The following is a 25,929-nucleotide window of genomic DNA, read 5'->3' on the forward strand; positions in this document are numbered from 1 at the left end:
AAATAGATGGGGAAACAATGGAAACAGTGAGAGACTTTATTTTTGGGGGCTCCAAAATCATTGCAGATGGTGACTGCAGCCATGAAATTAAAAGATTCTTTCTCCTTGGAAGAAAAGCTATGACCAACCTAGACATCATATTAAAAAGCAGAGACATTACTTTGCCAACAAAGGTCCGTCTAGTCAAGGCTATGGTTTTTCTAGTAATCATGTATGGATGTGAGAGTTGGACCGTAAAGAAAGCAGAGCACTGAAGAATTGATGCTTTTGAACTATAGTGTTGGAGAAGACTCTTGAGAGCCCCTTGGACTGCAAGGAGATCCAACCAGTCCACCCTAAAGGAAATCAGTCCTGAATATCCATTGGAAGGACTGATGCTGAAGCTGATACTCCAATACTTTGGCCACTAATGCAAAGAACTGACTCACTGGAAAAGACCCTGATTCTGGAAAACACTGCAGGCTGGAGGAGAAGGGGACGATAGAGTATGAGACTGTTGGATGGCATCACTGACTCAATGGATGTGAGTTTGAGTAAGCTCCGGGAGTTGATGATGGACAGGGAAGCCTGGGGTGCTGCAGGCCATCAGGTTGCAAAGACTTGGACATGACTGAGTGAATCAACTGAACTGAGGCCCAATTGCTGGTATTATAAAGATATATGGAATATAATTTTTGGCTTCAATGAGCTCACTATATAGTAGGAAAAAAGTTAAGAAAACCAATGAGTATAAAGCAGTGTGACAAGTGTTATGATAGAGGGATAATAGATTATTTGAAAAGCTGAATCCAGCTCATCCTTAGTGTTTCGGGGCTTCTAATTATGATAGAAACATAATAGATTATTTAAAATATTGCATCCATATTAACCTTAATGTTTGGAGCTTTCAAGTAGAGGAGCTAATTGGCAACTGATCATAAACAAAAATTAAAGGGTCCACACAGATAAGGAGAGGAAAGATATTCCACATAGAAGGGACAGCATATACAAAAGTGAGTGCCTTTTTTATGGAGGAAGCTGCAAGTGAATCTATTATGACTGCAGTAGTTGTGGAAGGGTTCAAGTGGGTTGGGTTGGGGGTATGAGAGAGGAACCCACCAATCCCCAAATTAAGTAGGTGCCAGATCAAGACGGGCCTTTAATGGACATTGTTATCAGTTTGGGGAGCTACTGAAGTATTTGAAGCATTATGATAAAATTTTGATATCCTACAAATCAGCATTTCTCCTAAGAATGGACAAACAAAACGTGTATATTCAGTGGAATATTATTCAACAATGGAAAGAAATGAAGTGCTGACATCAGTGAACTTGAAAACAATGCAAAGTGAAATAAGCCACTCACAAAAGACCACATATTGTATGATTCCATTTATATGAAATGTCAAGAAGAGGCAAATGCATAGAAATAGAAAGCAGATTAGTGTTCTCTGGGGGTCGGGAATCAGGGGATCAGGGGGCCGAGGCGCGACTGTTAATGTGTACAGATTATTTTTTTTTCAGATTTTTTTTTTAAGGTAATAAAAGGATTCTGAAATTAGATAGTGGTGATGATTGCACAACTCTGTGACTATACTTTAAACCACTTGACTGTACATTTCAAAAGGGTGAATTTTATGGTATGTGAATTGTATATCAATATTGTTCTTATTATTTTTAAATTACTAAAAATAATTCCTATTAAAATAAGTATTAATAGAAGATAATATTATAATGGCTTTGCCTGTATTTCAGAAAATTATCTCTCTTGCTAATGTGTAGACTTAATGACTCACTTAAACCCATAACTTTTGTGTGTATGTATGTATGTAAGTGGTTTAACAAGCAGACCCTAATTAAAATATTCCCAAGTATTTTACTTTAGCAATTCAGATCTTTATGAGACATTAAGGCTTTTGAATGATTTTTATCTTTCTGATTTTAACTCATTTTCTTTCCTATTCAAAGATGAAACTCTAGATAGGCATTACATTTTTAGAAAAGTCCATAACTTTAACCAGTAATTTGACTTCTAGAACTCAGGTTAAGGAAATAACTGGATAAGTATGCAACAAGGATTTACCAACATGTTCATTATGATATTATTTGTAATAATAAAAATTAGAAACCACACCAAAATATCTAACAATAGATTGATTAAATAAATTATGGTAAATCTATGTAATGCCAAAGCCTTTAACTGTGTGGATTACAATACACTGTGGAAAATTCTGAAAGAGATGGGCATACCAGACCACCTGACCTGCCTCTTAAGAAACCTGTATGCAGATCAGGAAGCAACAGTTAGAACTGGACATGCACCAACAGACTGGTTCCAAATAGGAAAAGGAGTATGTCAAGGCTGTATATTGTCACCCTGCTTATTTAACTTCTATGCAGAGTACATCATGAGAAATGCTGGGCTGGAAGAAGCAGAAGCTGGAATCAAGATTGCTCAGAGAAATATCAATAACCTCAGATATGCAGATGACACCGCCCTTATGGCGGAAAGTGAAGAGGAACTAAAGAGTCTCTTGATGAAAATGAAAGAAGAGAGTGAAAAAGTTGGCTTAAAGCTCAACATTCAGAAAACTAAGATCATGGCATCTGGTCCCATCACTTCATGGGAGATGGATGGGGAAACAGTGGAAGCAGTGTCAGACTTTATTTTTTTTGGGGTCTCCAAAATCACTGCAGATGGTGATTGCAGCCATGAAATTAAAAGACGCTTACTTCTTGGAAGGAAAGTTATGATCAACCTAGACAGCATATTAAAAAGCAGAGACATTACTTTGCCAACAAAATACCGTCTAGTCAAGGCTATGGTTTTTCCAGTGGTCATGTATGGATATGAGAGTTGGACTGTAAAGAAAGCTGAGCACCAAAAAATTGATGCTTTTGAACTGTGGTGTTGGAGAAGACTCTTGAGAGTCCCTTGCACTGCAAGGAGATCCAACCAGTCCATCCTAAAGGAGATCAGTCCTGGGTGTTCATTGGAAGGATTGATGCTGAAGCTGAAACTCCAATACTTTGGCCACCTGATGCAAAGAGCTGACTCACTGGAAAAGTCCCTGATGCTGGGAAAGATTGAGGGAAGGAGGAGAAGGGGACAACAGAGGATGAGATGGCTGGATGGCATCACTGACTCGATGGACATGAGTTTGAGTAAACTCCAGGAGTTGGTGATGGACAGAGAGGCCTGGCGTGCTGTGAGTCATGGGGTCGCAAAGAGTTGGACACAACTGAGCATCTGAACGGAACTGAAGTCTATATAATAGAGGACTTCCCTGGTGGTTCAGATGGTATATACTCCTAAACTTGGCAGTGGTTGTACTGGGTAATGAGACATCATATATATGTGTAAATATGTGTGTGTATACATATACATACATATATGCATATGTATATATGATGTAACATTACTAGTACAACCACTGTTAATGTTTAGGGGTATACCCTTACATATATATATGTGTGTGTGTGTATATTTTTGCTTATCTGCACTTTCTAATTTTCTTATTTTTCTACAATAATTCGACAGTGCTTATAAGAAAAATAAGGTACTACTGTTTTAAGAAAATGGTAATAAAAACTTAAAAAACTTTAAAAAAGTTTATGGTGTCGCAATTCGGTGTTGTGTCCAAACAGCTAGTTGCTTTGGTCAGTTCAGTTGTACAAATGCTCAATTCACAAGGAAAAAGAAAACAGGTTGTTTGAAAGGGACAGTTAGATAAAACGTAACGACTAATCCACTAGACCAGTGAATGGCACTGGTTGTGAAAACAAATATAATCCTTACAGTCCTTTTTTAATGAGCACATAACTCTCATACTCCATCAATCCAGGAGACTGTATGAGTACTCAGTTCCCTTGGTGGTCCCCTCTTTTTGCAATTGAGGTCACTGTACAACAGACAGAATATTATTGCCCCAAATAAGGCACTGCATCTCTGGATGCTGAGGGTGAAGCTGTTTTTACTATTATATTTTGTCCCAGCAGTCAAAGTCTGTGCTCCCTAGTTAATTTTGATTGCCTTTTTCCAGCTCAGTGTACAGGAACGGTTTTAATAATGTTTGTGTGAATCCAGACCATAGGAGTGAAATTGTGACCATCATATCTGCAATGCTGGGAGGAACCAGCAACACCCCACAACCGGACTGCCAGAAGAAGACAAATGTCATGTCTGAGGCAAGCTTAATTTCATTCATCACAAAGCTCTGCAGAACTCAGCCACTGTTCTGAAGACTTGCTTTGAAGCTTACTCTTATGGTGGCCTGAGTCTTCCTAAGTATTTATTGCTGTTTTCTAAAGCTCTAATAGTTCTTTTCAATCAATATATTTTTTTTTTACCAACTATGAAATTGCTACAGTTTCCTTTCTTCTGTATATACATATATCCTATCAGACTGCATATTGCCTCATTAGTAAAAACAGATTGCAACGAGTGTCATGTTTGATAATGATGTGTAGCATTCATTATTTTTGGATGTGGAATGTTTCCCCAAAGACTGCTTGGAAAGGCCAGTGCCCTGATTTTCCACTATATTTATGTATATAAACGCTGTCATATGAAAGAGACCAGATAATTCTGAGCTCATTTTATAGTGTCTGTTATGATGAATATAGATGAGAAATACGAAAACTCTGACACTGTTTTGAAAAAGTTCTTTGTAGCAGTGTGTCACCCTTTCAACAAATTCATTATATTCTGAGATTTCAAAGAATACTTTGACACTGACAGATATTAGTGAGGAATCACCAAACTATTTGTATTCTTAAAATTAGAGCATAACTTCCCACTGATTGGTAAAGAGCCATCTCCTAAATTCCAAGTTCAATAAGCCATCTTGTATGTATCAAAGATCCAAATCATGGCCTACGACCAATTTTATAATTCTTTGGGCAAGATCTAAAAATATTCATTTCTTGTAACACTTAGCAGAGTGCTGATTCAATAGCAGAGTGCTAAGTGTGGATCAGACTATCATGCAATACATTCAAACTAGTGAAACAACCTATATACCTAAGGCTATAGCAAGTCCATTTTGCCCAAATAAGGAAAATATCTCAGTAACTGTTTTTCAATGGGCAGTGTGTATTAGGTTTTTTGCTGCTACTATAATAAGTTATCACAAACTTAGTGGCTTAAAACATCACAAATTAATTATCTGACAGTTCTTTAGGTTAGACATTTAACTCAGTTCTCAATGGGCTGCAACAAAGGTGTTGGCCTGCAGGTGTGTGTGTTCAGTTGTGTCCAACTCTTTATGACCCATAGCTGGCCAGGCTCCTCTGTCCATGTAATTCTCCAGGCAAGAATACTGATGTGGGTGGCCATTCCTTTCTCCAGGGGATTTTCCCGAGCTAGGAATTGAACTCGGGTCTCCTGCACTCCAGGCAAATTCTTTACTCTCTGGGCCACCAAGGAAGCCTGTAATAGTGGTTTATACCTCATAGTTATTAGATTAAGTGAGTGAATACATATAAAATACTTAGAACAGTGGATGGCATTCAGTATGGGGTCAATAAATGTTGTTATAATTATTGAAAATTTGAAGACTGAGCTACAATCAAGTGTCTTTTTATCTAGCAAAGCCCACTTTAAGAGACTTCTGAGTCTCCCAACTGTACTAGATTTACTGACAGGAAATTCTTCTTTACTCTTAGTCTTGGAGTGTACTGAAAAACCAACATTTGTTATCTTTCCCTTGAATTCCCAACTGATAAGAGGGAATATAACAACATTTATTGACCCCATACTGAGTGCCATCTTTATTTAGGGAAGTGGATGGCAAGAGGGCTAGAAGGTCTTTCCTTTATCATCTGTGGTTTCCTAGTGGTGGCTCTCAGTGATAACGGCTCCAACTATTGTTTTACTCTTAATAGTGGACATAGGTCCCAACAAGAGGGTTTTCTGATGGTCCTTAAGAACGTTTAGAGGTTATTTCCTTTAGTCGCTCCAAGTCAGTAGAGCATCGGATCTGCAACAATGGCAGAGTCTAGTTATTGGCTAATGGCTTAGCTGAGTATGTTTTTCTAATTTGCACCTCATGTTCAGCTCATGTTCTTTAGTGGCTCAGCAGCACAGTGATTTTCCCTCAGCACCACCTCTAGAGAGCATCTTGCAGCAGAGCAACAGTATTGCAGGCTTTTCCAAATAAGTCTTTTCTCCTATCAAACACCAATATCCGAGTGTGCTTGAGACACACACAGATCCAATGGACTCAGGGATCACAGAGAAACCCCCACAGTTTTGAACCAAAGCTAATCTAGAGAGCACTGGCCATGTGCTGCAAATAGGCATGACCTGTTGGCATTTCATATTTCTACCCCAGTTTTTGAACCAGTTTTCATATAAGTTTATAAATGGTTTTCCCAAAAGTACCCATAATGGGCTTTTCAAAAGTTTTGCTTTTCACAAGCAATTTTGAAAAAAGATGGGTATGGAAGGTTTTTCATAGTGTTAAGATCTGACCTTGTCTTATTGGTTACCTAGCCTGCACTCCACTGGACATAAACCTTGAAGGACTCAGGAAGTGAGTCTACAAGGCAAACATTTAACATTCTAACTTTAGAGGAGAAAGGAACTTTATATGACTGTTTAATGATGAAGGTGAATGACTATGACAGTCTCAGCTATTGTAAATGTAGACACCAAAATAGAACTTGTCTTAAGGGAACTGCAACATCAGTTTGTGAAATATACTTTTCTTTAAATTTCTGAAAAAATTTGGCTCTAGTTGATGCTAAGAAATTGGTTTCTAGGAAGGCCATACATCAGATAAAAATTGCATACTATTGCAATGATAATTTAGAACATATTGGTTATATATTATAAAATATGATATTTTATGCTTTTATGTAACTATGAAAGGTCAGAGAGTGTTTCTGGAGGAAAAAATTGACTCATAGAAATAGTAAACACTCATAGAAATAGTAAACACTAATCAGTAAGCCACTGATTCAATAGCTTTAAGGGGTAACTTTTTGGGGGGTCAAACATTGGAAAATATTTTTTTTCATAAATTGGGCAATATTAATATTAAGCTATGATGTGGCTCAAAGGAATAGCATTACAAATGCACAGTAGACTGTGTTTACTTAATCCCTGTGATTATTAGACCACTTGACATATCAAGAATAAAGGTATTATCAGTAGTTTTACTCTATGAGTCAAAAGTATGAAAACAAAATATTGTAAGGTTAATTGCTAAGAGTCAAATCTTGAGCTCTGAACAGTTTCCTAGCTTAACAACTGAAGACTTTATATGCAGCAAGAGAAGAGATTTATCCAGTGACCATTAGAAACTAAAGAGGGGAGAGAAAGAGAAGAGAGGGAAGCAAAGTAGAGAAAAAGAGAAAAAAGAGGGCATTGGCAGCTGAATATGATGTTTCAGTGTATGGCTGAACTTTAACTGACAAAACAATGAATATAAAATCCATAAAAAATGAACAGAAAGAATTGCTTTAGAAACCTAAAATAGTTGAGCCTTAAAAGACAGAGATTACAAATTATACAACTAACCAAAGTCCTCTAAAAATGTCACAAAAATCTTATCCAAAGATTTTAAAGGAATTCAAAACTTTCTTTCATAAACTTTTAGATAAAGAAATATTAAAATAAAAATCACATATTTATTAATAATCCATTGGAGCAACAGGAGACTGGTTATGTGATTACAGATATCTTAGTAACAATATAATGGAGCAATCCTAACAGAAAAAATACATTTGCATCATTCTTTTATGTCACTGTAAAGATTTATTTAGTAGCCAAAAATAAAAATGTATATAGATATACAGTTTTCAAGATACTGCCCTTATGACTTGATGAAAGCAACCCAAAAGTAAGCAGTTTATTTCCTTTTATCTGCGATTCCTGTTAGAAATTACAAATTGGCTACTAAAAAATTGAATTCTTTTTATAGTTTGATTATCATGCAATATTCTCTTTTGGGGAATCTGAATATAAGAGTTAAAAATACGTTTGGCTTTGCCTACTTTACATAGGCATATCTTGTTTTACTGTGCTTCACTTTACTGCACTTTGCAGATACTGTATTTTTTTTTTTTATTTTACAAATTGAAGGTTTGTGGCAACTTTCTGTCAAGCAAGTTGGTGCCATTTTTTCAACAGCATCTGCTCACTTCAATGTTTCTGTGTCACATTTTGGTAAGTCTCACAATATTATTATTCTGTTCGTGGTCTGTGATCAGTGATCATTGATGTTACTCACTGAAGACTTAGATAATAGCATTTTTAACAATATTTTTAAATTTTTTGATTGAAGTACAGTTGATTTACAATGCTATGTTAATTACTGCCATACAGCAAAGTGATTCAGTTTATATATATGTGTGTGTGTGTGTATATATATATATATATATATACACTCTTTTTTAGAGAAGCGAAAAGCAAAGGAGAAAAGGAAAGATATACCCATTTGAATGCAGAGTTCCAAAGAATAGCAAGGAGAGATAAGAAAGCCTTCCTCAGTGATCAGTGCAAAGAAATAGTGGAAAACAATAGAATGGGAAAGACTAGAGATCTCTTCAAGAAAATTAGAGATACCAAGGGAACATTTCATGCAAAGATGGGCTCGATAAAGGACAGAAATGGTATGGACATAATAGAAGCAGAAGATATTAAGAAGAGGTGGCAAGAATACACAGAAGAACTATACAAAAAAGATCTTCACGACCCAGATAATCACGAAGGTTTGATCACTCACACTCACCTAGAGCCGGATATCCTGGAATGTGAAGCCAGGTGGGCCTTAGGAAGCATCACTACGAACAAAGACAGTGGAAGCGATGGAATTCCAGTTGAGCTATTTCAAATTCTAAAAGATGATGTATGTATATTATCAAGGGTGGAACAGATCACCAGCCCAGGTTGGATGCATGAGACAAGTGCTTGGGGCTGGTGCACTGGGAAGACCCAGAGGGATGGGGTGGGGAGGGAGGTGGGAGGGGGGATCAGGATGGGGAATACATGTAAATCCATGGCTGATTCATGTCAATGTATGACAAAAACCACTACAATATTGTAAAGTAATTAGCCTCCAACTAATAAAAGTAAAAGGAAAAAATATTTTAAAAAATTAAAAAAAATAAAAGATGATGCTGTGAAAGTGCTGCACTCAATATGTCAACAAATTTGGAAAACTCAGCAGTGGCCACAGGACTGGAAAAGGTCAGTTTTCATTCCAATCCCAAAGAAAGGTAATGCCAAAGAATGTTCAAACTGCTGCACAATTGCTAGTAAAGTAATGCTCAAAATTCTCCAAGCCAGGCTTCAGCAATATGTGAACCGTGAACTTCCAGATTCAAGCTGGTTTTAGAAAAAGCAGAGGAACCAGAGATCAAATTGCCAACATCCGCTGGACCATTGAAAAAGTAAGAGAGTTCCAGAAAAACACCTATTTCTGCTTAATTGACTATGCCAAAGCCTTTGACTGTGTGGATCACAATAAACTGTGGAAAATTCTTCAAGAGATGGGAACACCAGACCACCTGACCTGCCTCTTGAGAAACCTGTATGCAGGTCAGGAAGCAACAGTTAGAACTGGACATGGCACAACAGACTGGTTCCAAATCAGGAAAGGAGTACGTCAAGGCTGTATATTGTCACCCTGCTTATTAACTTCTATACAGACTACATCATGAGAAATGCTGGGCTGGAAGAAGCACAAGCTGGAATCAAGATTGCCGGGAGAAATATCAATAACCTCAGATATGCAGATGACACCACCTTTATGGCAGAAAGTGATGAACTAAAGAGCCTCTTGATGAAAGTAAAAGAAGAGAGTGAAAATGTTGGCTTAAAGCTCAACATTCAGAAAACTAAGATCATGGCATCTGGTCCCATCACTTCATGGCAAATAGATGGGGAAACAGTGGAAACAGTGGCTGATTTTATTTTTCTGGGCTCCAAAATCACTGCAGATGGTGACTGCAGTCATGAAATTGAGATGCTTGCTCCTTGAAAGGAAATTTATGACCAACCTAGACAGCATATTAAAAAGCAGAGATATTACTTTGCCAACTAAGGTGCATCTCGTCAAGGCTATGGTTTTTCCAGTGGTCATGTATGGATGTGAGAGTTGGACTATAAAGAAAGCTCTGAGCCGAAGAATTGATGCTTTTGAACTGTGGTGTTGGAGAAGACTCTTGAGAGTCCCTTGGACTGCAAGGAGATCCAACTAGTCCATCCCAAAGGAGATTAGTTTTGGGTGTTCATTGGAGGGACTGATGTTGAAGCTGAAACTCCAATACTTTGGCCATCTGATGTGGAGAGCTGACTCATTTGAAAAGATCCTGATGCTGGGAAAGATTGAGGGCAGGAGGAGAAGGGGACAACAGAGGATGAGATGGTTGGATGGCATCATCGACACAATGGACATGGGTTTGGGTGGACTCTGGGAGTTGATGATTGACAGGGAGGCCTGGCTGCGGTTCATCGGGTCACAAAGAGTTGGACACGACTGAGTGACTGAACTGAACTAAACTAAACTGCTTTTTAAAAATATGCTTTTCCATTATGATTTATCATGAGATATTGAATATAGTTCCCTGTGCTATACAGCAGGACCTTGTTTATCCATTCTATACATAAAAGCTTGCATCTGCTAACTCCAACCTCCTACTCCATCTCTTCACTCACTTAAAAAAAAAAATGGCAATAAAGTATTTTTACCATCTGAGCCAGCAGGGAAGCCCCTGGCAATAAAGTATTTTTAAATTAAGGCATCTATATTATTTTAGACATAATGCTATTGTACACTTAATAGGATACATTATAGTATAAATGTAACTTTTAAAGGTATTGAGAAACCAAAAATTCTGTGGGGCTTGCTTCATTGTAATATTCATTTTATTGCAGTGGTCTGGAACCAAACTTTAATATCACAGAGGTATTCCTATAGGAATTATAATTATAATTTTTTTAAAATTGATTGTTACAGTATTCCAATTATTACCTAAAAATTAAAAATCTCTGGGATTCTCTCTATTGTGACCTAAACTATCTTTTTATTTCTGTTTATTTCTTGGTAAAATTCTTAAGCTTAAAAAAAGAATCTTCTTTCATTTGATTTTCATATTTTCTTTTAAGAGATCACACTCCTTTACATACTGTCTCTCCAGATTTCTTGCCTATTTGGGAAAAACAGGTGAAATATTTTCCATTTCTTTTATTTTATGACTTCTTTAAACTTTAAAGCCTGTATTTAATATGAGACCTTAACTTGTGGTGAATAGTTGGGTTGCTAAGTTTCGTACAGTTGACTGATTCTGTCAGCGCTCCTACTGGCTTTTCTTCTCAGCTTTATATATAGCATTAAATAGTAGAAGCCATTAAAACCAAGAGTGAGTAACTGTAGATGGCTATGGATTCTCCTTCCTAGTTATTCCTAAAATAGTATCAGTAATCAGCTTTCTGATTATCATCCCTGCAAGCTTCCCCAAAGCCCCTTCAATTGTTAAATCTTTTGACACTATACCATTTCAAAATAATGGACTGAGAAGTGAAAAATTCAGTGAAGTCTTTTTTGTCACTTACGCTAAAATAAGGTTTCTGAAGTGAAAAATTGTTCTTTTGTGAGCTACATTCAGTCAAACTATGATTCTTTAGATAAAATATGGCTTTATGTAGAGTAGACCATGCTAGAGTATTGCTTAGAGCTGGCAGTGAAATCAGGAGGTCAAAAGGCCAGTGACAAGTGTCTTGAAGGCTCTACAGTCCTGTATTTCTGATACATTGACTGACAAGTGTCTCTTGGCCATGGCTGTGCACTGGCAGTGTGAGGCAGAGAGCAAAGGAAGTTTCTTTTTTTTTAAAAATTACTTTTTAGTCTCTATATTTCTATATTATTTAATTTTTATAGTGACAATGTTTTCATTTATTATCTGTCTAATTTTTCTGAGGTTTAAGTTAGAAAAGACTGCAGTTGTACACATCTGAGACTGAGACTGTATTATGATTGTATTTATTATTTTTTATGGAAAGAAAACACCAGTTTTAGTAATTATAAAATATGTACAAAACTTCAACATTCCCGAAAGATACAACTCAAGTCACAACTGAATTATAAACGTAATTGGATACTTTAATATAAAGGAAAAGACTGACTGGGCAGTGCCTGCTCAGTTGCGTCTGACTCTGCAACCCCATGGACTGTAGCCTGCCAGGCTCCTCTGTCCATGGAATTTTCCAGGCAAAAATACTGGAGTGGGTTACCATTTCCTTCTCCAGGAAAAGCTTAGTTGGTTTGCAAAAAGTATGTAAACAATAAAAGATAAAAAGCATTTAAAAATATACAACAAATGCTTAAGAGCCTTTTTATTTCAAGTTATCCTAGTAATAAAGATCATGTAAAAATAACAAATGTGTGAAGTGTGAAGATTGTAAGTAATATGTGTTTACTTTTTAAAAATTCAAAGTTTAAACCTACTGGTTAGAATTTTGTTGTACATTTTTAAGTGAATTATGATTTAAAAGGATGACAATGTTGTTCAGAGTAAAAGCACTGAGAATGCCCTAGTTCACAATCAGTAGAAGATACCTAAGTGAAAGTGGTTCTCAATTGTCTGTCTCTTTGGCGACCTCACACTGTGGCTCAGAGATGGACACCTTCAGAGAACTGAAGCTGCTCCCAGCTGGTGTGTGCAAGTTATACAAAACCCAGCATACTGTACGGCCTTCTTGCAGTATAGGAACAAGCAATTCTTATACCTCAGTGGAGGTATCCTACTAAATTAGTCATTCAGAGTCGAGGTAGAAACCATTTTTTTAAAAGTAGAGGATAGGATGAATATATGATTTTTCTCTCAATAAACAAATAAATCTTGGTATAGTTCAATAAACAAAGAGAAACACAAATTTAAGATAGGATTCTTCTTTAATCATTTTAATGTATAGTCCAACACTTCCCATTTTCTTTTAATAAATATCCTCAGAGTTTAAATGATAGTGCCTTGTTATTGGAATGTGGTTTGTGTATGGTGATGGGGTTTGACCCAGTAGGTTTCAAATATGGGAAATAATTTCTACTTCTTTATATTTAAAAACTAAGACCATGTATAGCTATGCTAATTATAAAGATGATAGACAATTAAATAAAATCTTACTTGTAATTTTGTACCTTATGCAGTAATCCTAAACTGTTATTATGTGCTCACTGCTTAATGTAACTGGATTTATTAACAATTTATATATTTTGGGGGCTTCTCTGGTAGTGCAGTGGTTAAGAATCCACCTTTCAATGGAAGGGACACTGGTTCGATTCCTGGTCTGGGAAGATCCCACATGCTGCAGAGCAACTAAGCCTGTGAGATGCAACCGCTGAAGCCCACACGCCTAGAGCCTGTGTTTTGCCAGAAGAGAAGCTACGGCGATGAGGATCCCGAGGACTGCAACTAGAGAGGAGCCGCCGCTTGCAGCTACCAGAGAAAGGCCTGTGTGCAGTAACGAAGACCCACCACAGCCAAAAAACAAAAGCAATAAACCCCCTAAACCCCATAATATATATTTTGAAAATATACATATATATATACATTTTTAAATAACACAATCTAAAAATTCTGATCTAGTAGTCCAACTTTCCAGCAGAGTTCTGGGACCTTCAGGTTAACTTGGTGTCTGGAAATCTATTCTCATCTCTTTATGGCTTTCCTTCAACTCATTCAAAAGATCTTAGGGAAAACTTAAGTTGGAACTTACAGAACTTAAGAATCAACTCTTTGTGTTCTCATGATTTTCTTTACACATCCCAAAGAGAAATTATGACACAATAAAAGTGTTTTGCAGTTACTTGGGTTTTCTTTTTAATTGTTTTAGATTTCTCTGATCATACTTATTGCTACCTGATTTTTTTTTTCCCACCTTAGTGTGCTCATGCCAAATTTCCCTGCTTCTTGTGATCAATATTATTTTGTGAACCACTTTCTTTAGCTATCAAAAAACAGAGATTTGGCTCAATTAGTGATTACTGTCTCTTAGAGAGGCTCAGACTATATTTGTGGGATATAGCAGTCTTTTTTTAAGTAAAAGATTAATCAGAAAAATTACAAAGATTTAAAAGCAGATTTAATGCGTCTTGTTGAAAAAACACAACACAACAAATTTCAGGATCCCTACTGAAGTATCAGTTGCTTTGGCAATCCCTCTCAGATGCCATGGTTGAAAGCACTCAGGTTCTAGGGAAGTAATTCTCATAGATTAAAGCATATCAGAATTATGGGTACTGAAGTACTTTCAGTTTGAAAGATGAAAAACATCCATTATTTTCATAATAGTATAATGGACACGTCTGGGGACCTGCCCAGATTCCCTTGATCAGGTTGGTGCTCTCACTCTGCAGGTGCTGCTGACAGCTCACATCTAACACTTCTTTTGAAAATTACCCTCAGCCTGGAGCTTCCTTACTGAGAAATGCTGGGTAGGTCATGCTCCTTCCCACGTAGTCAATGACTGAGGATGCTGTTTAATCACTAATTTGTGTTTGGCTCTTTTGCGACCCCATGGACGGTAGCCTGCCAGGCTCCTCTGTCCATAGGATTTCCCAGGCAAGAATACTGGAGTGGGTTGCCATTTCCTTCTCCCAACCCAGGGATCTTCCCATCCCAGGGATCAAACCCACATCTCTTGCATTGGCAGGCAGATTCTTTACCACTGAGCCACTTATGAAGCCCTCAATGACTGATGCCAGAGTACAAAAGGCTGTTTCCTTCCTCAGGGTGAGACAACTCTGTGGTACTCTCTTTTTTTAATTCAATTTTTAAAATTTCCACTAAATCCATATCTTTGCCCAGTTTCTTCACCTGCCCTACTGCATCCCTCATTTTCATATAGATTTCACCTAACAGCAATTCTTCAATTAACTTGCACAAAAATCTGCATCTCTGGTTCTGCATCTTGAGAATCTGAGTTTAGACGAATATAAACTACAAAAATTAAAGCTCTGCAGTATCTTCTTGCCTGGAAGGTATATGCAGATTCTATATTTTGCTTACTAGTGATTCTTTGGAGGCCAGTATCAGGTTCCCATGCATATAGCAACTTTGGAGGTGGATTGGAGGAAACATGGATAATATTGTTATTAAATACATGCTATGTATTTAATGTTAGATGGGTAAATTTTTAAAAGTTAAACAATATTGCTACAGGAAGAGACACGGAAGATTACTTTTTATTTTGTTTTTGTTTTATTTCTATTAATCTGGCTTCATAATATTTTCAAGATTCTAGTTAGTTATAACATCTTCAAGCAGAAATTAGAAATACTATGGGAGTCCCTGGAATACCATTTACAACTTGTGGTGTAAATTTATAAATGGAATATGAAAGATTTCACACATTTCTCAAGGATCTTTTGGACCCTCAGTAGTAAGCTTTCTCTAATTGATGGACCTATTAATTCTTATTAGTTATTACATAAGATATTATTTATGAACTAATTTTAAGTGTTTTCATATTTTGATTGAGAAGTCTCTGATGTTTTTCCAAAAATTGAAACAAACTTAAAAAGTCTCAAGCCCTTTCCCATACCATTTCTGCCTCCTTATTTAGCTTATTTTGTTCCATGCTAAATAGCTGACATTATGCAGGAGACAAAACATAGATAACATTTAACTCTAGCAACTAATATAACTGGTTATGTACTTGGACTTCAATTTTATTAAAAAATATTTTACTGATTATTAAAAAATATCACAAAGTGATAGCAATCTCAATTCAAGTGTTTTTCTAAATATACTGTTGAATTAAAATGTCCCAATCAATGTTATTATTTGAAATGTCTCTTTTAAATCACCTTATTTTTTCATACGTAAAATAGAAAGATATTTTCTTAAAGAATCATGTCTGTGTTGTTATATTTTATTACATCCCTTTGCAAGCTGAAATCTTATATCTCTTCTTTATAACATAATGTCTTGATATCAAAATCATCGAATTGGCTAAAGAACGCTGCCACAACTTCTTGAGCGAGTGCTAGTCGCACAGTCGTGTCCAACTCTTTGAGACGCCATGGGCTGTAGCCCACCAGACTCCTCTGTCCATGGGATTCTCCAGGCAAGAATACTGGAGTGGGTTGCCATTTCCCCCTCCAGGGGATCTTCCTGACCCAGGGATCAAACTCAGGTCTCCTGCATTGCAGACAGACTCTTTCCTGTCTGAGCCACCAGAGAAGCCTTGGAGCCTTCTTAAAAGACCTCATATAGGGCACTGGGATGACCCAGAGGGATGGGATGGGGAGGGAGGTGGGAGGGGGGATCGGGATGGGGAACACATGTAAATCCATGGCTGATTCATGTCAATGTATGGCAAAAACCACTACAATTTTGTAAAGTAATTAGCCTCCAACTAATAAAGATAATTGGAAAAAAAAAAAGACCTCATATAGGTGATCATACTTGTAGAATCCTATTAAAAGGAGATTGCGAAGACTGCATTTTTATTATTTCTGAATAGATTTAGGGTCTTTTCAACATATAAGACAAAGAACAAAATAGGCAAAAATGCATTTTTATTTTAAAAAATCCCTGCTTATAATGTCCTTAAACAACCAAATGGTATTCTAAACCTCAAACTGCAATGTGACTAAGATGCAGCTGGAATAACCAAGTAGTACAATAATTTATGCTTGTTATTTGTTTTCAAAAATTCAGCTTAATATAAAAATTACACATATTTATATTTTATCTATTTCTTGCTCCTGAATGTTATTTTCACATAATGAATAGGTTCTCCACATTACTTTGCATTACATAATCACTCAAAGTAGAATTAAGGATGGAACAGACATACGTTACATTATAAAATTAATTTAGAAATATATAAAATAAATCATCTTTAGGAATTATAAAAAATTAAGGAGATATTGCATGTAGTTTAATATTTATGTAGTAAATATAAATCATATGCTGTGTGGAGTTGTAGATAAATATGTTTGCTATTCTTGATTTTTATATCCATGGAGAATACATGACAGTAAATAGGTTTATGATATGTACTTTTTCCATAAATCGAGAACAGATCTTTGCAACTTTTTGTTTGTGATCCACCAGTGTCATAAGACTGAACAAACCTGGGAAATTTTTCTTGTGTGTTTTCGAACTTGCTACTGCCAAGCAGGCCTCTGAGTATTATTATCCCCAGTAAAGGTATCAAAGGAATGCTTTGGATCCGCACAACTAACTTTTCTCCTCTTCTTAATATTAATCATATAAACGTGATGCAATGCCCATCTCCATATAATTTTTTTTTTCTAGGGGTGGAAGGTGGTGTGTAAATAGGAGGGACCAACATCTGGTTGCAGGCTGTTTGGCATCTGGAATTGATCTTTTAAAATTTATGTACAATTAAGCACAGTGATTTTTTCTGAAATTCCAGAACATTTAGAGTTTATTGGTGATTATAGAATCTTACAGTTGACGTGCCTCTAATATTCTTCTTTGGCTTGGGATTTTTACCTAAACCATGGGCAAATTAAGGCGTTTAAGAAAGAACATGAATTGTTTCTTCCATCACTTCTGTCTATATGCAGATTGTCCAAATTCATGGAAATAGAAGTAAGATCTCTGGCATCTGCTGAGCCTGAGTGTTTATGATAAAACTGTGGAGAATAAGTGATTCTTTGGTCTCAGTATCCTAGTATGTGTATTTCCTGCTAATCATGTAATTTGAGAATATGCATAATGTAGCTTCCATTTGATCCTGTTTCTAGGTAATTGTTCATGGGATTATTCAGTGCTATACTTTTAGAGCATATAGAGAAAGGGGCTGTCATCTCCTTTAATATCTTTAAAATCCAGAAGCTTCTTAGTCCATTCTTCTCAAATGAAGCAAGGAGGGATATCAGTCCTTGAATGAGGAGCTATGTGAATGCAACATTAAAAATTTATTTATTTTCAGAGTCTTGGGCTGCCTTATGAAGTCACACAACAACATGATATCAATCATCTATTAATTCAATCTCTTCCCAACAACATCTCATGAAAGCTGTATTGGTATCTTAAATTTTGCAATCATGAGTCATTATTTTATGAAGATTTAAATAGGAAAAGATTATTGTGGTTTGTTCCATTGGCACAATCTCTGCTGTAGTAATACCTTAGTCCAAAAGTTATACAAATGCTTAGCAATCCAATGTGTACTGTATGCTTCTAATTATCTAAGTTCAGTAGAGAAAATATGCTGACTTTCAAGGATTTGTTGAAGCAAATATCTAGGTTATAACTAATTAGAGTGTTCTGTAACACCTTCAATATTAGATTATTATATTAGTCTCAACTCTACAGGGTATAAATTTGTCATGTGGCTCTTCTGCTAAGTGGTATTTGCAGATAGAGGTGTGTATCACAGGGCTTATTAAGAGAAAAGGATTCGGAATTAGATCAATCTGGGTTCCAATCTTGTCTGCCACAGATCAGCTAAATGACCCTGGGCAACTTAATTAAACCCTCTGGGCCATTCCACAAAATAAGGAATAATAATATTCAACTAACATAAGTTGTTATGAAGATCAGATCAGTTCATGTATTTAAAGAGCCAAATATAGTGACTAACACATTACAGATACTCAGTAAAAGTCTATATACTTTTATTATTATTATTATCAGATTTGTTACATCAAAATCTTTTATCTCTGTGGAGTATCTTGCCATCTTGATAGCAATGTCCCTCTATAATAATAAATCAGGTAATGGCTCCATCCACTTCACTGGGGGGCAAAAGCAAGCATTACATAAGGTCATTTTTATCTGGTTTTCTACAGTTGTCTCTTTTCAAGTATGTAAAAGCAGCTTTCACCTGGCAGTGAACCTAAAATAATGAACTCCATGTTGAGTGAGTTGGGTTGTTCAACTGTGAGTAGTTGTTCTGTTCACCACTGTTCTGACAACGATATGAACTGTAGGACTAATCATGCTCCATATGTTTAATCCAAGGAGACCATAGTTGATTCAGACTACCTTGAGGTCTTTGAGAGGAATTACATTTGCAAGACCACATGTTGTTCTCAGCTCTCAAAGTCTGGTGCAATACAGTCTTCATATCTGGCTTGATCCTCAATTCTCTCTAAAGCCTCAGTTAACTTTTGAGCAAGAGTTTTTCTGTAATATCTAAATTGGAACAGAATCTAAATTGGAACTTCTGACAGACTGAACAACACAACTCACTTTTGCCCCAACTCCATCCTCTCAGCCCTTTGGGATGACTATTTTATGCTTTTCCTACCTGGCTGTTTACCATGTAATCAGTTTGGATGCTATTTCACTTTGGTCATTGGCATTTGGCTGAAACAGTGGTTTCTAGCAATTGTAATAAAGAGAATGGAACAATTCCATTGGCCGCTTTAGTATAGAAAGTCTTCAATGACTCTAAGATATTCAGATATCTTGGATACATAGAATTTTGAATGACATTATAAAACACTTAAATATTCATAAAAGGTAAAATTATACAGTGTGCTTGAAAGACCATTTTAAATCCATGACCTGTTTATTAAAAGGGTTGTTTTTCATTTGCTAAGTTGTGTCCAACTCTTTGCGACTGCATAGACTGTAGCCCGCCAAGCTCCTCTATCCATGGACTTTTCCAGGCAAGAATACTGGAATGGGTTGCCATTTCCTTCTTCAGAGGATCTTCCCAACCCAGGGATCGAACCCACATCTCTTATGTCTCCTGCATTGGCAGGTGTCTTCTTTATCCCTGGGACACTAGGGAAGCTCTTATTGGAAGAGGGTATATATTATATTAAAGTTTAAGCTTTTTCCTAACTTTACTGGAACTCCTTATAAAGACAGCATCAAAAAAAAAAATCAAAAAAAAAAAAAAAAAAAAAAAGACACCATCAACCTCTGATCCAGTTACTATCAGCTGAATTAAAACATCAGTTGAATTTGGTTCTCCTCATCTCTCCTCACAGCTGCAAATTAACCAATTTATGATAAAACTTGTTCCTCAGCCTTGGAGAGAAGAGTATTTCATTTTGTTTGTGCCACATGGCTTGTGGGATCTTATTTCCCTGCCCAGAAATTGAACCCAGGGCCACAGCAGTGAAAGTGCCAAGTCCTAACCACTGGAGCTCCAGGAAACTCTCAAGAAGAGTATTTTTAAGCTTGATTTTCATTTTCTTGCTGTTTGATACTTTTAGGTTTTAGGCACTGGGTTGTACACTAAATTTTATGCTACCACTACAGAAATGAAGCATGGGGGACAAAGAAATACAACTGAATTTCTTTGAGGTTAATCCCTTTCCTTGTGAGAGGATTAAATTCTTATAGAAATTGTCCAAAGCTAGTGTCTTTAGACCTTCTCAACACTTTTTACTGAGTATTTACCATATGATTGATGTGGTCAATAAATTAAAAGCAATCTGAGAATCTTTTGTAGATTTGGAACTATAGAAGAAATTAAAATTAATTTTTAATTAATCTGATCAATTTGCAGTAATAGAGACTTTTCAGATTTTAAATGTTTTAGAAAGTAATAGGCAAAAAAAGTGGTTCTGAGGGGAAATCATTCAGTGGATAGATTATATAAGATCATAGAAATAATTCAGCCTCACTAGAGTCATTAAAATATTATAAATGAGAAATTAAATTAATAGTTATAAGTGTTCATATTCTCTCATAGAGGAAGAATCACAGGCTATGATTGAGGCTTTAAAAAATATCATATTTTTCTGATGATTTTGCATTTCATACTTTTTGTCTTAAGATATATTAATAACTTATTAAAATTCAGTAAACACTTGGTCCTACTAAGCCACAAATATTTAAATTCTACTAAATCAATGATTATCCTCAACATCATTTCAAAAAGGAAATGCAGCAGTTATTTATACACAAACATTTTAAACTGGAACTCCCCTAATTATATAGGGCTGCTTGATACATATTCCTTATATGGGAATACCTGTTCCAATCACTTAATCAAAGAAACTCTTACTTATGGACACGGGATTTCTTTCCCTTCCATTTTAACATAATATGTACAGTAAGAATAATTCTTCCTCTTGGTCCTTTCCTCTCCCTTTCTTCTCCAAAAAGAAAAAGAAGGGCATAATGGATGGTAAGAAACAAAAAGACAGGGAAGAAGTGGAGGAACATATGGGATTAAAGGCAATGGAAATCTCCAGAGTAGGGGCATACAAGTTTTTTCAGAAATAGGTTTTTTGATCAGAAACTGATGTGTGGGTTACCTTTATAACAGTGGCACATTGAAAAGGTCTGTATCAGCATGTGACTCAGAAGTAAGTCAAGAGCCTATGGAGGTTTTACTTATATCTAATTTCTGTCTTTCTTCATCACCCAAAGTTTTATGATGTCACTTAATGCAGTTAAATTTGATGAGGTCAAAAGCAGACAGTTTCAATTACCATCAAATTATAATTACTAATTGTTTAGAAGCTGAGAGTATTAAAACACTGATGGCAGAGGGCAGATTATGCAGCCCAGGGTACATTTTTTTGAATAAAAAGTCAAGTGCTCTTCAGTGGGATCAGACAGGCCATATGTGAGCATAGCAGCATGGTGGATATCCAACAATGGTTGAGGTTAGAGTTGGGGGAGGAGGTGAACCTTCACCCATGGTTTGGCAAACAGGGGTGAGCATGAGAGAAGGCCCCGATCCCTCTGCCATGGCTAACTGATGTGCTCATAGGATATTTCTTTTCTCTGGTCTTTCAGTTCTACAACCCCATCAGTGAAATACTTTACAAATACGATGGATTAAATATAAAGATGTCATTTAACTGGCCCTGGTGTTGAATCAGTATTCATTCTGTTACTATGAGAAAACATTTTCTCAAACAAGTGATCTACAACTTTTGGAAACAAATTGTTAAAAATTACCAGTGTAGCTTCCTTTACAGATATATACAACAGTGAACAAAACGTAAAGTAAAAAACAAACAACTTCCTTTTCAAAGAGAATGCTTAAATTTATTTCTTCTTATTCGTAGGATTTGTCAATCACTGCAGTGAATGATTTTTTTCCCCTTGCCGAGAAAGTTTCTAACTGGTTTCATAGTTAGCTAGCTTATTAAAGCACAGGAAAACCACAAAATTTTAAAAATCTTTTTTGCTATAGTACAGTGCTTTGCTAATTAAAATTGTCAATAAGAAATTCACTTCTTACCTTGTCAGAAGGTTTAAATGGATTTCCTTGTCCACTAATTCCACCACTGATACTAAATCCAAGGCCAGGATTCTTTTCTATTCTCACACAAAACTATGTAAAAAAAAGATACAAAAAAGTAAACAAATACATGTAAAGCTAAATATCTTCAAATAATTGCATCCTACTAGAAAAGATTCACGTTTCACTAAAGTTCTCAGGGTTAGCCTATGTTAACTTGGTACACAAAAGACAGTATAAACTCTGACAAAATAGTATTTCTCTGGTGGTGATGTTCAGTTGCTAAGTCATGTCTGACTCTTCGTGGGCCAATGAACTGCAGCACACCAGGCTTTTCTGTCCTCCACTGTCTCTTGGAGTTTGCTCAAATTCATGTCCATTGTGTTGGTGGTGCTGTCTAACCATCTCATCCTCTGTTGTCCCCTTCTCCTTTTGCCTTCAATCTTTCCCAGCATCAGGGTCTTTTCCAGGGAGTTGGCTGTTCTCATCAGGTGGCCAAAGTATTGGAGTTTCAGCTTCAGCAACAGTGTTTCTATAGGCATCAACTAAGATAGGAATTAACTTAAAATTACCTGAGCAAGCAGACATGAGTAAGTATTCATTCATTATCATGTGCAGGACTAAATTTTGATTAGCAGTTTGTAAAACTTAAAAAATCTTTTAACAATAACAATTGCATTATTTTAATTATCTACTTTAAATGCACATATATTCTGACTAATTAGAAAGAGCTGTGTGACTGAGTGAAAGAAATTTTGCAAATGTAGACTGAGGGAAGAGATGGCTATGTCATTTAAATTAGTTTATATTGTTCTCTAGGAAAGTAGAACAATTCATCTCCTGGGTAGATAATTCTATTGTTTAGATACAGTAGAGGCTTTAATTTGAGAAAGGGGTGAAGTTTTAGCCACAGTTTGAGTGAAGGTGGAAGAAAAGAGGAAAGAAAGACTCTGAAAAGGGTTCTGGGTTTTGGCAGCAGCTCCTGAAGAGACAGTTAACAGGTCTTAAAGGAAAGAGGAAAAGACTGAAAAAAGAAAGAGGTCAAAAATATGGAGGAATTGTTTGAGATAGAGAAGAGTCAGTGAATATTTAGGACTGTGAAGGCTAATATTCTAGTATCCTGTTCTCTGTTACCTCCCCAAACCCCAAATCATAAATGAGATCTGTTAAACATCAGAGCCCTATGCTTTCCAATGAAATGATGGCATTAGAAGTAGATCCAGCTTGGGGTAAGGAGGTAGTAAAGGTAACAGCCATTATAAAATTTGATGCAAAGATGCAGATCAAGAATTCAGCAGAAGGGACATCAGTGTCAACATTGAGCTAGAGCAGGGGTCCCCAACCTCCAGGATCTAATGCTTGATGATCTGAGGTGTAACAGGTTAATAGTAATGGAAATAAGGAGCACAATAAAAGTAATGCACTTAAATCACTCTTAAGTCATCTTGCCCTCCCTCCACCCTGTCTATGGAAAAACTGTCTTCCACAAAACTGGTTCCTGGTGTCAAAAAGATTGAGGACCACTGCCCCAGAGAAACTATAAAAAACCTAGGAATTCTTGATGATTCAGAGCTGGGGATGTGTGTGGGGGGACTGTGGGAAAATGCTAGTTTTCCATCTGAAGTGGGACAGGGTGACCCCAGATGACTGAAAGTCTTGGGAACCCCAGAGGTAGAATATAATTTGATTACATAACAGGAAAAAAACTTTTATAACTTTAATGTACTGAACAAGTACCGAAACTAGGATGAACCAAGTATTATCAGATATTAGCAGGCAAAAGGTTAATAAAGAGTTAAGAAAAAAAATTAAAAAAAAACATTAGAATGTATTTTGTATTTATATAAATACATACTGGAAGGGCTTCCCTGGTGGCTCAGTGGTGAAGAATCTGCCTTCAGCGCAAGAGACCTCCTGCAATGCAGGTGATGCAGGTTCGATTCCTGGCTGGGGAAGATCCCCTGGAGAAGGAAGTGGCAACCCACTCCAGTATTCTTGCCAGGGACAGAGGAGTCTGGTGGGCTACAGTCCATGGGGTTGCGAAAGAGTAGGACACGACTTAGCTACTGAACCACAACCTCCATCATACTGGAAATGTTCTTTAAGATGATTTTGTTAGGTAGTTAGAATAGGAAACAGGAGTCCAAAATGGCAGTGGCTAAAAGACAAGGAAGGGAAAAGCCCGAGAAAATAGAACAAAGGAAGGTCAAAGAAAGGTCTGAGGACAGGAGTGAAGAACAAACAACACTTGGCTAACCCTATTTACATAGGGCAGGCCCAGGGGGTTAAAAAAAAAAAAAAAAAAAAACATATAAAAAGAGGAGCCAAAGCACTCTCTCTCTCTCCCATGCACTGGGGTGCTCTTCTCTTCACATCTTTGGGTCAACATGCCCTCATGCCTCAAGGATGGATTTTCCTGTTATTATCTAAATAAAATAGAGCTGTAACATGGAGCTGTACCACTGATTTGTCTAAGAGCTATAACACGGTCTGTCCAAGACCCGAGAGCTATGACAGGCCGAGGGCTTTAATGTCCGTCACTCCAAATCTTTGTTGTGACGAGACAGAACCGAGGAGCATACACTCGCCTGACAATTGGAAACATCAGCTTAATGTTTTCTCCAGCAACACTTCTTAGCCTATTAATTTGCTTATGGGCAAATGCAAATGCCCAAAATGTTCTCTATATCTTTATTTTTAAGGTACATTTAAAAATTCTTACCTCTTACACAGTTCAAGGCAAACTTGAGTCCTATTTCTGGCTTAATTAGCATATATTGTGAGTTGATGGGAACTGGATCAATTTGTTCCCATCAAATCTCATTAAATGGGAACTGGCCATGTAATGAGACTATCTTTAATTCACTGTCATATTCTTTAATAGTAAATACAATGGTTAACTATTATATGCCGTTCACTTGCAGCACAAGAACAAAAAACTATCCAGTAATGTGATTTTTATGGTGAAGTCATTAATGAACAGTTTCTAAATGATGAGTAACTGCAATTACCACAAGTACTCTATGTTTTATTTTAAAGATACATTTAATTAAAACTTTTCCTTTAGTTGATCTAGATTTGTTAAAACTAGTTATCATATGGTGGTAGAAACTACAATTTTGAATAGTTTTGTATTTAAATGGCTCACTCTCTATGAACATGAACATATAACAGCTTGATGTAGCTTGAAGGAATATTTTAGCTTTATTCAACATACCGTTTCACCTAGTAGTCCTTTTTTGTTATTTGTCATTAGTTAGAAAATGAGAAGAAAGGAACTAAACATAACTTAAATATTTTACCTTTATATTTTCCAGTATATCTGTGCATTTCCAATTAAATTATTAAAAATTTAGGTTGTATTTTTCTAATGTGAAAATTTTATATTTTACAATGTAATATGTGGAAGGTATGCACACTTCCAGCTTTCTCCAGACCACTATAAAAACTGAAAGGAAACATACGCAACAGATTTTATTTACAAAGTAAACTGCTGAGAACACTTTTCAGCTATTCTCCTGTAGTGACTATATCTATTTTATAATATTGTCAATCTGGAAGGAACTAAAAATCTAAGGAAAGCAAATTTCATATGTGCCAGGTATATGAAGAACTGCTTCAATATATTTTTTAAATAACGGAAATAATAAAGATGACACTGTGGTTTTATAAATGTGACAAACAGCCATACATTCTGATCTGAAGCTAGACTTCTCTTGGGCACGCTATGGTACGGTTAATAGGGTGCGTTGTGGCTGCTGTGTCCCTTAAAGCATGTCAGAGACAGTACTCATCTTACATATA

General features: G+C 36.3%; 1 protein-coding gene across 1 annotated transcript in view; it reads right to left on the reverse strand.

The window, feature by feature from the left end:
* Positions 1-25,929, reverse strand: part of LRRC7 (leucine rich repeat containing 7) — a 577,944-nt gene that overhangs the window by 17,339 nt on the left and 534,676 nt on the right. The window contains exon 24 of the mRNA XM_061121637.1: positions 22,126-22,218. Coding sequence (XP_060977620.1) covers positions 22,126-22,218 — 93 coding nt within the window. The remainder of the gene's footprint in view (positions 1-22,125; positions 22,219-25,929) is intronic.

This window comes from Dama dama, chromosome 20, assembly GCF_033118175.1.
Source record: "Dama dama isolate Ldn47 chromosome 20, ASM3311817v1, whole genome shotgun sequence".
NCBI lineage: Eukaryota > Metazoa > Chordata > Mammalia > Artiodactyla > Cervidae > Dama > Dama dama.